The 16513-nt window shown below is 30.4% G+C and overlaps 4 protein-coding genes, 1 long non-coding RNA gene and 1 other non-coding gene across 6 annotated transcripts; 4 read left to right on the forward strand and 2 right to left on the reverse strand.

Moving 5' to 3' along the window:
• The first annotated feature begins 140 nt into the window (after positions 1–140).
• On the forward strand, positions 141–2137 carry LOC134838362 (probable cytochrome P450 9f2). The gene is made up of 3 exons (XM_063853877.1): positions 141–1162; positions 1218–1442; positions 1510–2137. Exons 1-3 carry the CDS (start codon positions 217–219, stop codon positions 1935–1937), a joined length of 1599 nt encoding a protein of 532 aa, XP_063709947.1. The 5' UTR covers positions 141–216; the 3' UTR covers positions 1938–2137.
• Positions 2138–2278: 141 nt separating this feature from the next.
• LOC134838364 (probable cytochrome P450 9f2) lies at positions 2279–4801 on the forward strand. The gene is made up of 3 exons (XM_063853880.1): positions 2279–2704; positions 3242–4091; positions 4148–4801. The coding sequence occupies exons 1-3, from the start codon at positions 2423–2425 to the stop codon at positions 4573–4575; spliced, it is 1560 nt and encodes a 519-aa protein (XP_063709950.1). The 5' UTR covers positions 2279–2422; the 3' UTR covers positions 4576–4801.
• On the reverse strand, positions 4732–6900 carry LOC134838365 (homeobox protein SIX2). The gene is made up of 5 exons (XM_063853881.1): positions 6774–6900; positions 6429–6576; positions 6044–6283; positions 5561–5965; positions 4732–5043 (listed from the first exon to the last, which is right to left on the reverse strand). Exons 1-5 carry the CDS (start codon positions 6898–6900, stop codon positions 4890–4892), a joined length of 1074 nt encoding a protein of 357 aa, XP_063709951.1. The 3' UTR covers positions 4732–4889.
• Positions 6901–10109: 3209 nt separating this feature from the next.
• On the reverse strand, positions 10110–10687 carry LOC134827425 (uncharacterized). Its single transcript, XR_010161791.1, has 3 exons — positions 10526–10687; positions 10373–10469; positions 10110–10245 (listed from the first exon to the last, which is right to left on the reverse strand). It is a non-coding gene; the product is annotated as an uncharacterized LOC134827425 (long non-coding RNA).
• An 831-nt stretch (positions 10688–11518) lies between these two features.
• Positions 11519–13137, forward strand: LOC134838253 (uncharacterized). The gene is made up of 2 exons (XM_063853745.1): positions 11519–11786; positions 11853–13137. The coding sequence occupies exons 1-2, from the start codon at positions 11702–11704 to the stop codon at positions 13022–13024; spliced, it is 1257 nt and encodes a 418-aa protein (XP_063709815.1). The 5' UTR covers positions 11519–11701; the 3' UTR covers positions 13025–13137.
• Positions 13138–14057: 920 nt separating this feature from the next.
• LOC134828254 (U1 spliceosomal RNA) lies at positions 14058–14222 on the forward strand. Its single transcript, XR_010161884.1, has one exon. It is a non-coding gene; the product is annotated as a U1 spliceosomal RNA (small nuclear RNA).
• Positions 14223–16513: the final 2291 nt, after the last annotated feature.

Below are 16513 nucleotides of genomic sequence, written 5' to 3' on the forward strand. Positions count from 1 at the left end.
TGATAAGATATTAAGTTCGAATCGATCGAACGAGTGCTAAGTAAATATACCCAATACAATTAACTTAATTTATCAAAAGCCGAGAGACACAACAATGATACGCAAAAAATCCACGCGAACAAAAACCGAGAACGTAAAATAAACAACAAACAATTAATAACCATACATGTATAAAACGAAGTCTCTTCCCACATTTAATTCAGTATCTCGTCAATCATGAACCTGTTAGGTTCACTTTTTACTTTTGTGTTATCTCTGCCCGGCGTACTTGTCGTCACTGCACTCACCGTCTTATACTATTGGCGAATTTGGCATAATGGAATCTTTAAACGTCGCGGAATTGCACACAGAACGCCAAGTATTTGGTTTGGGCACGTAAATGACTTGATGTTGCGAAAAGTTACCTTTTTCGAGTCGTTTCGAAAGAATTATTTCGATATGCAAGACGAAAGTGTTTCGGGTTTTATGCAAATTGTGACACCTATGTTAATTGTGCGCGATGTCGAACTGATAAGAGAGATAACTGTGAAGAAATTTGATCATTTTTTGAATCACGTATTGAGCGAAGTACCTGATGTTGACAAACTTTTTTCCAAATCTTTGTTCACGATGAAAGATCAAAAATGGAAAGTGACAAGAAACATGATTTCGCCGGCTTTTACGGGCTCAAAGATGAGAACGATGTTTAAATTGATGCACGATTGCGCCCTTGGAACAGTTGAATCGCTCAAGGAACAAGCGAAAGGCACAGAAGTGACAATTGAGATCAAAGATTTGTTCAACAGATACTGCAATGATACAATTGCAACAACAATTTTCGGTTTAGAAGTCAATTCCATCAAAGAAAAAGAGAATGAATTCTTTTTAATGGGCAAAAAACTAACGACATTTGATTCCGTAGCATCTATGAAATTCTTTTTCATCTTTATTGTACCAAAATTATTCAAATTATTCAGAATTAATTTGCTCGACATCAAAGCTTCCAATTATTTTATCGATTTAGTTAAAGACACGATCCAATATCGCATCGATAATAATATTGTGCGACCCGATATGATCAATATGTATATTGAAAATCAAAAAGGCGTTCAAAGTACTGATAAGGAACTCGATAATGAGTATGTAGTCAAGGGCGACGATACAGAAGAGATCATTTCGAAAAGTAAGTCTTCGAATTTCACAATATTTTTTTTTTTTTTTAAATTTTTTTTTTTTAGAATGGGATTTGGATGAATTTGTTACTCAGTGCGTCGTTTTCTTTTTCGCGGGCTTCGAAACAGCTGCTACATGGTTCATGTTTATGGCATACGAACTCGCTCTAAACCAAGAAGTTCAGGATAAGTTACTGGCCGAAATTGACGAAGCAAATAAACTTCATGGCGACAAACCCATCACGTATGAATATCTCCAAAGTATGAAATACTTTGACTGCGTAGTTCAAGGTTAGTTGATGATGATGTCATAAAATTATTCTAATAATCACATTATTATTCTCTGCCATTTGTACAGAAACACTTCGTTTGTGGCCCGTTAACATCGCAAACGATCGTCGTTGTACGAAAGACTGCACTCTCGTCGACTCAAAAGGCAAAGCGCACGAATTCAAAGAAGGAGATTTCATTAGTTTACCCGTTATTGGATTGCAACGAGATCCAAAATATTACGAAGACGCAGATAAATTCGTGCCGGAGAGATGGTTGCCCGAAAACAAAGACAAAATTAATCCCTATACATTTTTGACGTTCGGTATTGGGCCAAGAATGTGCATCGGAAATCGTTTCGTCATGATGGAGGGAAAATGTATCTTTTACAATCTCTTGAGCAAATTTAGAATTGAGAGAAGTGAAAAAACGCAAGTTCCCGTGCAATTTAAGAAAAACACATTTGCAATGATCCCCGAAAAAGGAATGTGGCTTAAATTATCTTTACGGAATTGATTTCAAATTCGAGTATTACAAAAGTTTAAGCGATAATTTAGATATTAAGCTTATGAATTGAAAACGTGAATATTGATTGTCAAGGTCGTTTCGTGTATATTTTACAACCAAAGTATTATGTGTATAATTATGGTTCGTTCTGAAAACGTGACCAAAAGAAATTTGCATATAAATTTGCTTTTTGTTCTTTTTTTCGTGTATGTGTTTAAATATTTTATTTGAGTTCTTAGAACAACAAACATCGTCCAAAAATATCTATTTTACACCAATGTACGAACGCAAATATTATACTTGGTGATCGTCGTTATCAACATTATTTATATTATTATAATGAATGGAGAGCTATAACAAAGTCGTTTATATAAATAAATACCTATATGGGTTTCTCGCGTTTTATTTAAAGTTTTCTGAAAAAATCACGTTAGTATTGCTTTGTCGTCGCATCTAATAAGAACTACTGTCTGCAATACATATTTCCTGTCAAAATGTGGGAATCGATATTAACAGTGATAGTTACAACTATCGTCATTTGTGTCTCCTTCTATCATGTTGTCACAAAAAATAATGGTTATTTCAAGGAACGAGGCGTCGTGTTTGTGAAACCAACATTTTTCTTGGGATCTCTTGCTTCTGCGATAACCAAGAAAAAAAGTTACATGGAAGTGTACATTGAAATCCTTAAAAATCATCCTGAACAAGGTTTTGTGGGAATTTTCGACTTTCTAAAACCTCTCTACATTTTGAAAGATCCTGAACTCATTAAACAGGTAATTGTTTATTTTAACATTTAAGGCCGCTCCAAATAAAAATCAAAAATAAAGTCCGATGCCTCATTGTAAAAGTCAAAAATCCAATGGGGCAAAATAAAAAAAAAGTTAAAAATTTCATTTTCATAATTTTTCAAGACATTTTCAAAAAAATTTATAAAAAATTTTCAATTATTTTAATTTTTGTTTTGAAAATCATATTTTAACTTGAATTTTCTTTAAAAAGAATTTTCATAAAATTACTGAATTTTTTTTTCAAATTTTTTTGACAGTTATGAAATTTTAATTTTTCAATTTTTAACTTAAAATGATCTAAAATCAATTTTTAATTTGAAAATTTCAAGAAGATTATTAAAAAACAACAAAAATATCAACGATAAAAAATTGCTAAAATTATGTCATTTTGTATTAAAATAAGTATCTCAAAATTTTTTTTTTTTTATTTTGCACCCCCAATTTTATTTTCAAAAATTTTGGACTTTATTTTTGATTTTCGGCCTTAAATAAAAAAAAATTAAAAAAAATATTTTTTTTTAGGTTTGCATCAAAGACGGTGACAATTTCCTCGATCATCGTTTCACAGTAGATCCCTCTGTTGAACCAATTGTCGGAAGAAATCTCTTTGCCATCAAAGGAAATCGTTGGCGAAAAATGCGAAAAGTTCTTTCGCCGGCATTCAGTTTGGCAAAAATGCGTTTTATGTTCCAACTAATTCGCGAATGTGCTGAAAGAACCGTTGCTTATGTAGATTTGCACGAAAATAGTTTTGAATTTGAAGCAGTTGATTTCTTGAGTCGTTTTTCAAATGATATTATTGCAACAACTGCCTTTGGATTGGAAGTAAACTCGCTGAAAGATCCCAAAAATGATTTTTACAAACATGGAAGGATAATTTCTTGTTTGGCAACTGTTTTGTTCACGCTGAAATTTATTCTGTCAAATACTTTGCCTTGGATAATGAAATCGCTGAAAATTACAATTTTGGATAAGGAATCGGTAACGTTTTTCCGAAATATAATTTTGAAAACTTTGCATGAACGTGAAAATACAAAAATTTCGAGGCCTGATTTGATTCATTTGCTGCTTGAGGCAAAAAATAAAGGTCGAATTTTAGAAGAAAATGAAACGGAAGAAATTTTTGAAAAAACTTCGAACTTAATTGATTGGACTGAGGATGATTTCGTTGCTCAGTGTCTTGTATTTTTTATGGCGGGATTCGAAACGAGTAGCATGACAATGACATTCATGTCTTATGAATTAGCTCTCAATAAAAACATTCAAAATCGTTTGCATGAAGAAATAATAACAGCTTGGGATAATTTAGGAGATCGTCATCCAACGTATGAAGACATCAATAAATTAAAGTACTTAGATATGGTTTTATCAGGTAATTCAGAGCTTATGTAAAAATAAAAACATTTAAAAATTTTAATGTTTTTTCAGAAACTCTTCGAAAATGGACTCCCGTTACAGGCGTTGATCGAGTATGCTCATCTCCATACGTTCTCGAAGATTCCTCGGGACAAAGTGTAACACTGAATGTTGGCGATGCCGTTTTTATTCCGCTTATTGCACTCCATCACGATCCCAATTTTTTTGCTGAACCTGAGAAATTTGATCCCGAAAGGTTTTCTGATGAGAATAAAGATGCAATTGTTTCAGGAGCATATTTACCGTTTGGTATTGGGCCTCGTTATTGTATTGGAAATCGTTTTGGATCAATGGAAATTAAAACTTTCTTCTTTTATATGTTGCGAAAATATGAAATTGACTTTGTGAAAGAAACAGAAAATTCAATTAAAGTTAAATTGGGCTCTTTTAACGTTACACCCGCAAATGATTTGCATTTGAAATATCGTTTAAGAAGATAAAATTACGAAATTTATTCGATTTTTTTAATATATAGTAATAAATCATCTATTATTATAAGTAGTTTTACATTAGATTTTGTTCACTTTTTTATTTTGTAAGATTTTTCATTAGAATTATTGCACTAACTTGACCTTCAACTTGTTCTCAGGTCAGAAATACGAAATGGCTTAATGCACAGTAGCTAGACGATTTTTATTGGTAATAAAATGCATTTTTACGCATCACTTCCTTTTTTTGTATTTCATTGTTTTTTACTTCTTTGCAGTCGTTAAAAATGTCTTTTAATTTAATTTAAATCCAAGCAGCACAAATGCTATTGACCAACAAACATGCCTTCTGAATATTTGTCATTTTGGCAATTTCCTCCAATATATCCGTGACTACCGTGATATGAACTGTTGAATAACGAGCGTGCAAATCCCGAATCCATCGATGGGCTAACGGGCAACATTGGCATCATCAAGTCCCTGTGAAATAAAAAGAATTAAAAACATTTTTATTTTGCTTTACTCGAAAATTATTAAGAGTCGGTAGCTTTGTACTTTCTTTATTATTTTCATTCTGAGTAAAAAGTAGTCAAAACAAAACGTGACTTTTGTAAAGTTCAAATTAAAAGCGAAAATGAAGAAATAATAGTTGAACTTAAAAAATTTCATTAAAATAAAAGAAGAGATAACGGAAAAAATATAAATATTTTGTGGTCAAAAAAAATTATTATTTTACAAAAAATGAGTTTTTTAAAAAGCAAAAAAAAAAATTTGTTACAAACGTTATTCAATAAATTTGGAGACAAAAGAATCAATGCATATTAAAAACATGTGCTTCAAAACTATCTTTTTCTAATTTTTTTTGTGTAAAAATAAAAGATTTATGCAACAAATTGTATGTCTTTGATCCCGAGCGAACTATTTAACATAAATTTTTACAAGAAATTAACTTGACATGTGTGTTCAGGTCAAATAAATTTGTCAAAAAAGTGCTTACGTTCTTGATTGGGGTGTTCGATCTCTTTGTCTTCGATTCTTAAACCAATTCGAGACTTGTGTCAGCGTGAGCCCTGTCTTTTTAGCTAATGTTTTCTTCTCATCTGGCGTTGGATACCGATTTCTCGTGTAACAATCTTTTAGTGCATTCCTACTTTTTTCCTTGAAACAATAAACAGTTTCTTCGCCATCCCATATGGTTTTTGGTAACGGATATTTCTTGCGTAAGCGATATTTGTCGACAGCTCCCAAAGCTCTTCCTCGAACTTTTTCCGCTTCTCTGTAATGTGCTTTGAACCACAGTGATTGAAGTTCGGTATGGAATTTGGGCGAGAAATAATGAGTCTCTAATAGGCTGTACAACTCGTGAAACATTCCTTTGTGATATGCAACTAACGCTCTTGCTCTGTTTAAAAAAAATAAAAATAAAACGATTCGCCCTAAATTAACACCTTCCCATTAAATAAAACAACATGATAATTACCTCAGCACACTTTCGTTGTTTCGCATCAACTCTGTGGGAGGCAAACTGAACAAAAAGGAAGCTAATTTATCAATATCGCCCTTTTGTTGGAGTGCCTCGCACATGCATTGCACCTGATCGGGACTAAAGTTCAAATATCGTCGATTCGCACTATTTTCGATGTCATTTGATGAAGAAAGAACATTCGGAGGTGTTATACTATGAGTCATGGGTCCATGTAAGTATGTGTTGTTGTTTTCTCTATTTTGTACCAAATCATTTAGATTTTTATCTGCTGTAAAAGAAAGGGATTAAAAAGGGCTTTTATCAATGAAATCTTTAGAACTAACCATAATAACTTGCTAAATCAGAATGCATAACGGGATGATGTATCGAGTGATGTGACGACTGCATTTTAATGTGTTGATAATTATTTTCGATAAATTTTTTGTCAAATTCTTTATCGTTCGCTGCTAATGCATTAAATTCCTGACATTTTTCCGAGAAAAACAATGAACGTACAGGCGGAGTCAAGTTGTCTCGATTGTTTAGACCTACAAACAAAATAATAATTGCGATGACTTTACTAAAATTTAATATTTTTACAGCAATTTGTAAACGATTGATAAAAACGCCATAATGACAAATCAAAGCCGACGGCAATAATTTTTCATTGCAAAAAAAAAATTGGTTTAAAAACTTTTTTACAGAGATTTTTAATTAATTAAAAAGAAATTAATAAATAACTTACCATTAACATATAATCCTTGCTGATGCGAATGTGATACTGAAGTTGATAAATATCCCGGAATTGTGCCTTCTGAGCCGCCTGAACTTGAATCTAAGTCTCCCAATGGAGATAATCCTGAAGAATCCATTTTTAAATGATATTTGACGAATTTATAATTAATTTTCTTTTACACTAAATTACAATTTTATAAATATTTGTACACGGAATTTGAGATTTATTGAAAATTCATTTTTGTAAATTAATTTTTCTTATTAATATTCAATAAACATCTCATTAAAGTAAATTTTTTCTTATTTTTCTATTTTAATAATTTTTCATATTTTTATTTTCTAATTCTTTTTTAGTCAATATTTTCAATAGTTCATAATTTTTTTTTTTTAATTTTTCAACCGCTAAACGTCTTGTTTCATTAAAACACAGGCGCACACTAACTGAAAATTTCCTTTGTAGTTTTAAATTCGGTTCTAACAAACTGTTTTAATATAGAAAAATAAACACATATCAAATGTTATGTTGTCCTTATTCCTCTTGTTTGTTATAGCGCAAGTTACGAAGCGAGTAGAATGCATGAATGAACGAAATATATGAACGACGAAGAAAAACAACATGAATAAGGGATATATTTTGCAAGCCACGCCTCTTATTTTCACTTTTAGTATGTTGCTTTATGTGTTGTTATGCTGCGATATGTTAAGCGAATCCTTGCAAGAGCTTAATTAAAAATTCTTCCAAGATGTTTGTTTTGGAGTTGATTGAATTATAAAAGAACTTTGGCGGTGAAATGATAACAAAACAAGTGTTTTTCGAGTCAAAAGCGAATGCCCTTGATGTTTCGCGAACACAACACGGCAAAGAATTCTGATTTGAGTCAATGTCCCATTTTTTTTCGGCAAAACACTTGGATTGTACGTGATTGTTAGTCATATATCCAATAGGTACATTTAAGTGACGTTCAAATGCTGAATAAGGGCAAAAATTTCCATCGACAAAATTTCGTTTTAACTCAAATTCCATTCCCACGATTCGAATTTGTGTTTTCATTGTCATGATCAAACCATGCAAAAATTACTGAAAACAAAAAAAAAAGTTTTTGATAATAAATGATTGAAAATATCAACAAATATAAGTTTATGAAGGAAAATGGTTCATAATTTTCTCCCAAACAAAACAAGGGGAGAACAGAAAACATCCGCCCATTGAAAATTTAGGCGCATGCTCTTTAGTTTGACACTTTTGAAGACTTCCATTTTTATCTGAATAAAATTTTTAAATATTTTCTCGTGAAATATCTCATCATCGCCTCACATCACTCACGTAATTTGTCATAATTATAATATTTTAAGCGTCAAGTCCGCAACTATTTGAACCAACAAAGAATATTAAGTTGCATTATTTTCTCACCTACAACAAAATTTAATTTGTTTAACTTTTTGTTTCATGTACTTGATGTTCTTTTCTCATATTTCTTGCATTTGTCGTATTCATTCTCTAAAACAACGAGCTAAATACGTTCAGAAAAGTAAACAAAAAAAAATGTTTATAAACGAAAGCAGCAGCAAAAATATAGAAATACAAACAAATAACTGCAAAGAAAGCAGAAATCTGATACAATATTCCAAAACATGCAGATCACAGAGTCGTCATCGGAAACAGCGACGCATATATGAAAGAAAACGAAGAAAAAAAAATCGCATGTCTAAAAACACTCAACGAACTTGATTGTTTGTATCAAATAAAACTCACATTCAGATTATTAATTGTTTATCAGAATCATAATTATGTTTGTTTTGATTAATACATGTCCTGTTTGTTGTTTTTGTTTGCATAGTTTTTCGTGCCTTAACATCATTTACTGATGCGAACATAGTTCTGCAGCAACATAATTCAACAAATGAACATGATTTGAATTACATTTTTTTTTTGCAATTTCACGTGTTAATAGCTAATTTGGGCTTTAATATATGTTGGCGATGTTTACATTTACTTGATGAGCTTGTTAATTTTAAGATTAAAACTGTGCAAAACATAAAAAAATGCGCTCAAGTATTTTTTTTTACTAAAAATTAGGCCGCTCCAAATGAAAATCAAAAATAAAGTTCGATGCCCCATTTTAAAAGTCGAAAATCCAATGGGGCAAAAAAAAAAAAGTTAAAAATTTTATCAAAAATTGCCGTTTTGTGTATTTTCATAATTTTTCAAGATGTTTTTAGATTTTTTTTTAAAGTTTCAAATTATTAATAATTTTTGTTTAAAAAATCGTAATTAAACATAATTTTTCTTATTTAAATTTTTTTTTACAAAATTACTGAATTTATTTTCCAATTTTTTTTTACAGTTATTTTTTATGATTTTTTTTCTTTAATTTTTAATATGTAATATTCTGAAATCTATTTTAAATTAGCAAATCTCAAAAAAGATAATTAAAAAAAAATAAATAAAAATATTTAACACTCAAAAATAGTTAAAAATTTTGTCATTTTGTATGAAAATAGTATTTCAAATTTTTTTTTTATTTTGCCCCCCCATTTTATTTTCAAAAATTTTGGACTTCATTTTTAATTTTCATTTGGAGCGGCCTTATTTAAAAAAAAAATAATAAAATAAAAAAAATAAAAAATAATAAAAATAGAAAAATTATAAAAAAATTATCTTTAAATATTCAATAGAAAAAACGATGTTCATTTAATTTTCTCTTAAGTGTTAAATTTCACGAATACTTACCGTTATTATTGTAATAATTGAATCAAACCTGAAAAAAATGTTCTAAAAAGGGTGTCAACAAAATTCATTATTTGTAAATCTCCGTTAGACACTCGAGTAGCGAATCTCACAAGTTGTATCACAAAAATGCTTCTATGACTACCAATCCTCTTCTATTTATTAATTTTCCCCCTTGTTGTGTGATATTCATTTAACACCTCTCGCTTCGATATTCTTCAAACTCGAGGGATGTCACAGAGAAATCTGTAATCTGCTTGTTATTACATAAACTTATTACATTTATCCACTTTTGGGTGTGTAACATGACACTTGAACATCTACAAAAAGACATAATAAAATAATGATTCGTATATTTTACATCTAAAATAATGTAAATAGTGGTTTGATTGAAAAATTGAATCCTTTTGGAATGCTTATCACGAAAGTTGTCTTAAAACAAGAAAAATTTTCAAAATATTTTTGTTTAAATTTTATTTTTTAAGGATAATTCTTCTTTCTATTGAAAAGAGATATGAAGCTTAGAACGGAATGTCAATGATTTTGAATACAATTTCAACGTAAATACAAACTTTCTGTAATCTTGATCAACAACACAACTTATTAGCACCCATAATCCTCTGATTGGTTCAATTTGATAATAATATGTATTAATAATAATAGATTTGGGACGACCATTGCAAATATTTTTGATGAGTGTTAAATTTCGACAGTTTTAGAGAGACACAATTTTAAAGAATTAAAGGAAGAAGATCTGTGAATGATAAAAAAAATAGAAAAATATTTTTGAGAAATATGTTTTCTATATAAATTTGCAATGAAATGATGCCATCTCTAAGATTTTTTATTAAAATTAAGATTTTTTCATAAAAATATATTACCTCATCTTATGCAGCCCACAAATTATGTAAATAAACTTCATTCATAAGTGCCCGAAAATCTCATTCATTATGTTTGTGTAATTTTGTGTCAAAAGTTCTACCGAATGTTTTGTCTACAATACAAAATTTACAAGGGATTAAATCTTTACTTACCTGTATGTTACTTTTCAATTCACACTGTACATCCTGTCTCCTCTTTTCTTGTCGTTCCTGACATCGTTGTTGCTATTTTCGTACATATGCACAGAAGTACAATGAAAAATAATAAAGAGGATTAAAATCGTTTATTTTATTTCATTTGAATCATTTTACTACACATTTTATTAGTGCAACAAACACTTCAGACCTATTGACGTTGATGATGCGATGACAGTTTGTTGTTGTTGTAAATTGCATTCAGTTTCGAGTGGTATTGTGTAATGAGCATGTAATTGTCGTTTTTGCTCTGCATTTCGAAAAATTTGAACCGGCATGTTCTTTTAGAGAAAAGTTATTGTTACACATCAACAATGGGGGTTTGCGACAATAAAAATAACACGATGGCAGGAAAATGTCATCAAATTTGGATTAAAGGATATTGTGCAATAATCCATAAAGTTTGTCGAATTCAACGAGCAAATTGGTCACACTCTTCTTTGAACATTTAAACAAAAAAAAAAATCGTCGTATTTCAATTATTTTCTTCCAGTTCTTAAATTTGCATAAAAGCTAATAATAATGACATGCGTTCTCATCGCTTCTAACAACATCAATATCTACAACGTACATGTGTTTCATAATCCAATTAGTCCGTTTATAAACTTAAAAACTGGAAAATTACGCGTCTGTCTATTATTGCTGTGATTCAAAGTGCTCAAATAGATGCAAAAGCAACTCTCATCAATCAAACGTTCTGAAAATTTACTCAAAAAAAATTTTTTTACAACCTGTTTGAGTTTACGATCTCGAAAAACTCGTCAATCGATGTAAAAAAAATCAAGTTTCACAACTCATTTGTATTGATAACAAAATATTTTGATGTTTTTTGTACTTTCTGAACATTCTCCATGTCTCGAGTGTGAGCTGAAGAAAGAGAGTCGAATTATTGAGAATTAAAATAATAAAATTTTGAGTACATTCTGAACAAAATTGTGGAGCGTCTCAAATACTTAAGTCATTCATTCAGTAAACGCGATAGCAGCAAGACGAGACAGTTTATGTTGCTCTCTATAGCAAGAGGGACTGTGATTACACGAACGGCAAACAGAATAATTGTGTTCAAGAGTCAATTATTTCTAAATTTATTGAATTGTTCATAAATCACTCCAGTCAGTTCGTTAAAATCACAAAATGAGAATCAAAATGAGGTCAATTTTTGCGGCAAATCTCATACAAATGTGGTTCGTATGCGTTTGCAGTAGTATTCTACAAAGAGGTGAATATATTATTTATTCGTAACTTCTAGATTCTTATCTCACAATCACAATCGATTTTATTACAGGATGTCAAATTAAAGTGACTGACAAATTCAAACCGCGACAACCGTTGTTCTTGTCATCAGATTTGCGTCACATTTTATTGCCCAAGGAAGGCGATGGCGTGATAAATATCGCTCATGGAGCTCAAATTGGCGTGTGTTGTCCCGAATTTTGCGAAATGATGGAATGTCTCGGAAATACGACGTATCAAACGCCAGACGGCACAGAAATGGATTTGTTGGATGATTTTACATGTACATCGAACTTTGAGCCCCATATTTTACACACAAATACCGTTTGTTCAAACAAAGGTACCTTATTACGTGTTGGCTTTGACTTATTTATTGCGGGAGCGAAAAAGTTTCGTCGCTTGTATGACGTCTGTTATGACATGGAAGCAAGTAATCCAATCTTCGTTCGTCATGAGTTCTCTAAAACGAATTTGAAACAACAACCAAACGTCGACTGTCCTGACAATTGGAAATATCGCGGATATTTTGGAGGAATAAATGCTAACAATCGTTACACGAAGAGAATTGCCTTTGACAGTTTACGAGTGCAACTCAATCGTGCAAAGGCAGAAAAGTTAATTGATGTTAACAGTGCGAAAAAATTCCTTGCTCGAGGTCATTTGGCGCCAAAAGGAGATTTTGTGTTTGCTCCAAAGAAACTCATCACGTGTCATTTAATAAACGCTGCTCCCCAATGGCAAAGCATCAACAATGGAAATTGGTCGAACATGGAAGATGGCATCAAAAAAATTGTCAAAAACAATCCCGATTACATTTTGGAAATATTTACCGGTACATTTGGCATTTTCGCATATGATAATGTCCCGTTGTATCTTATACCCGGAAATCCCGATAAAATTCCCATTCCAAAGGCATTTTACAAAATAATTCACGTTATTCAAACGGATGAATGGTTCGTCATCGTTAGTGTCAACAATCCGTACATAAAACGCGAGTCAATTGAAAATCGCATACACGGTTACACGATTTGCAACGACATTTGCGGGCAAAAATACGAAAGATACTACAAGTGTGACGACAAACAAAAAATGGAGAAATCAAAAAAGGCTGAAAAGGCATACATTGAAGCAGGTTACATGTATATGTGCGACTTGAATGACTTTTTGACAGGACTGCGACAACATTATCAACTCGAATTAAACTTGAATTTAAGTAAAAAATAGAAAAAAAACGTTGATCGTATCTGTACAAGTAGAATATTTACACGTAGAATAGTGTTTTATAGAAAATATGTCTCAATAAATTTTACGATTGATTCGTAGCATTTCGTTATCAAGTCAACTTTGATTCTCTTAAAGTCTTCAATAATTGCCAACATGCGCCGCTGTTTAAAAATTTTCAGTTCATTGCGCGCAGTGTACAATTTTTGAACAAAAAAAAAAGAAAAGTATCAAATTCATCCCCTTTTCATCGCCACACTGAAATAATTTTAGACAATTATTTTGGATCTCAACTTACTCAGCTAGACATACGGGAATCATTTCTATGGTTACGAATCACAGCACACCCTGTTTTGTTGTTTTTTTTTTCGTGAAATGATGCACAGAAAAGCATATGTCGAATAAATGTTCGGTTAATTAGTGTCATATTTGTATCAAAGATGAATAATTGAACAGGTTTTTGGAAAAAAAAAAAAATCAAAATAAATAGTTTTAATACAGATGTACAAAGTTGTCTCCATGGACCGTGAAAGTAGGGTTAATGATTTATGCGCATTTACTTTACATGACTTCGACACGGGTAAACTTTTTTTTTGTTTTAGGGAAAAGTTATGACATGAATTTGATACTTGTAGATAGGTTTGACGAAAATTACTTTATTAGGGAATTTAATAAATCGAGTTCATTAGCGTATTGTTGTCTTATTATCTTGGGAATAGAATAACTTTCAATTAGTCAAAAATGGCATATTTGGTTTTTATATTTTTTTTTTGTTGTCTTCATTAATTTTTTTTTATTTTTTAAAATATGCAAAAAAATGTACCTACATTTTAAACAAAATAATTTAAGGATTTTTTTGTTCTTTATATAGTTTTCTCTTTCTTACTTATTGAAACGTCTACCTGAGTAAAACCTTTCAATTCCGTAAGAAATATAATTTTCTTATTACTTCCCCTTTCTTTTAAATTCCTTCTGTATTTCACAAACAAGAAATGTTTTCGTTTCTTTACATACGTTGGCAAAATGTCAGGAACTCATACTTACCTGGCACAAGAGTTTGCTATGATCATGAAGGTAGCTCTCTCGGGATGAGGCTTTTCCATTGCACTTCGGATTAGCTGACTCTCGCCATTATCCCTAATGTGGATAACTGGTGTGCGTAATTTTTGGTAGCCGGGATTTGCGTTCGCGCTTATCCCGACAAAAAATAAAAACAAAAAAAATAGGCTTGAAAAAAAAAATAATTTTCATATTATTTGCTTATGTTTTATTTGATACCTATATTGTTTTATGATATTTGATGTAATTAATAATGTTGCATTTAAAAAATATTAAAAAAAATATTTAAATAACTTTGAACACAATAAAAATATTTCTATCACGATTAGTTAATTTTTTTAATTAATTAATTTTTTTTTCAGTATTTTAATATTTATTAATTCTTGATAAATTTCAACAAATAGATATTAGAAAAAATTTCCGTATTTTTTACGGAATTTTATATTTTTCAATTTTCAAGCTTAAAAACGAACATAGACATTGGAAAAAATTACGGATTTTTCATATATTGACCATCAAATTAAAAATTTTGATTTAAAGCTCATGAAAATGATAAAAAAGGAACAAAATTTGAGAAAAAAATTTTTGAAAGCATATAAGTCCGCTCCAAATTTTTTTCTATGTTTTTGTCCTCTGCCCCATTTCAAATGCCGAAAATCCAATGGGGCAAAATAAAAAAAAAAAGTAAAAAATTTCATCATTGACCATTTTTTGGTCTTTTACTTTATTTTTTCAAGAAATTTTCAAAAATTTTTTAAAATATTTTTAATTTTCAAGAATTTTTGTATTGAAAAACGAAACTTAACATGAAAAATTCATTCTCAAAAATATTTTCAAAAAAAATATTTTTCAAAATTTTTCGACAGTTATTTTTATAAAGTTTTTTTGTAGAAATTTTTAACTTGAAATACTCTGAGATCAATTTTAAATCATCAAATCTCAATGTAAATACCACAAAAACTACTAAAATATGCATTAAGGGCTCAAAATGGTTAACATTTTGTCATTTTGTATGAAAATGTATTTCAAAACTTTTTTTTTATTTAAAAAAAATGTTTTGGGACAAAAACATCGGAAAAAATTTGGAACGGCCTAAAAATAAATTAAAAAAAAACAAATGTTTATAAATATTTACGTTTTTTGTTTTATTTCAATTTTTAATGAGTATTAAGAAATCATAGTCAAAATAATTTTCAAGAAAGCAAATGAACATTAAAATTTTGCAAAATAATAAAAAAATATTTTTTTTTAATTTAAAAAAAAATTAATAGAAATTTTTATTTTTATCTATCAAATCTAAAATAATTCTATAAAAACATAATAATGAAATTTACTTTCTAATTCAAGGCACTAAGGCAGTCAAATATTGATTTGGACAATTTCATCACACATTGTTGCATTTCACACAATTGAGCAATAAATCTTCATGATCCATTTCCTTGTCAATCAAAAATTGGTAAAAAATTACACAATATCTGCTCTGATTTCCCGATTAAATGCGTTGATGAGAACACAGCGGTGATGAAGCAGTAAAAAATGTCATAAAATATATTTGTTAGTTTTGGCGGATTCACGGTGTTTGAATACAATTTTATCTCGTATTTTTTTCTATAAATTATAACCGTTTAAAATGTGTGGCGTGGTTTTTCATCATCATCATCATCATAGACCAACAAAGCAGCAACGCACCTATTTATCGTATCGTATTTGGATTGACGTGTTTATTCAGGTTATTGATCTACTCTTGGAGCTTTAGCAGACCCAGAATCATAATTTCTCTTTTCCTCCTATATAGCGCTTTTAAGCAATTATTATTCGAATTGACCAATTGATAATAGGTTTCGGTTTGCTTTGTTCACATTTTTCGCTGTGTGCATGAATAACGTGGATGAATGCCCGATAAAAATTGCATGATGTTATTATTATCACAAAATTTCATGCGTACAATTAACTCTGATGATCATTCGACAAAACTGATGCCTAATCGAGTCAGTTGAGCTTTAACTTTCGAACGCATTAGATCTAAAATCGCGTGTCTCTCAAAATGCGACATTTACTTTTAGTCTCGATAGCAGTAATTCTCTTACTTAATATTATACAAGTTTTTGGAGATGATCCCGGAGGCAATAAGAGAGACGAATCTCTTCCGTCGCCGGAAAAACTTCTTTCACACGCAGGTCGTTATCAAGAATCTCAATATGGGCAAATTAGCGAAAAAGAACCTGAAACATCACAAAATGAGGGAATTAGTTCAAGGAAACCAAGAGTAAATTTCGTTTCACGTACACGCGACAGTTCGAACAACAATCGCGAAACATCGGGACGAGAAGCAAAACAACTTGACTTAGCTGAATCTCGACAAGATGCAAAATCGATTTATCCTGAAACTCGTAGCTTTGATCTATTTCACAAAAATTATCCGCAACGTATACC

The sequence above is a fragment of the Culicoides brevitarsis genome, chromosome 1 (genome assembly GCF_036172545.1).
Source record: "Culicoides brevitarsis isolate CSIRO-B50_1 chromosome 1, AGI_CSIRO_Cbre_v1, whole genome shotgun sequence".
Classification (NCBI taxonomy): Eukaryota; Metazoa; Arthropoda; class Insecta; order Diptera; family Ceratopogonidae; genus Culicoides; species Culicoides brevitarsis.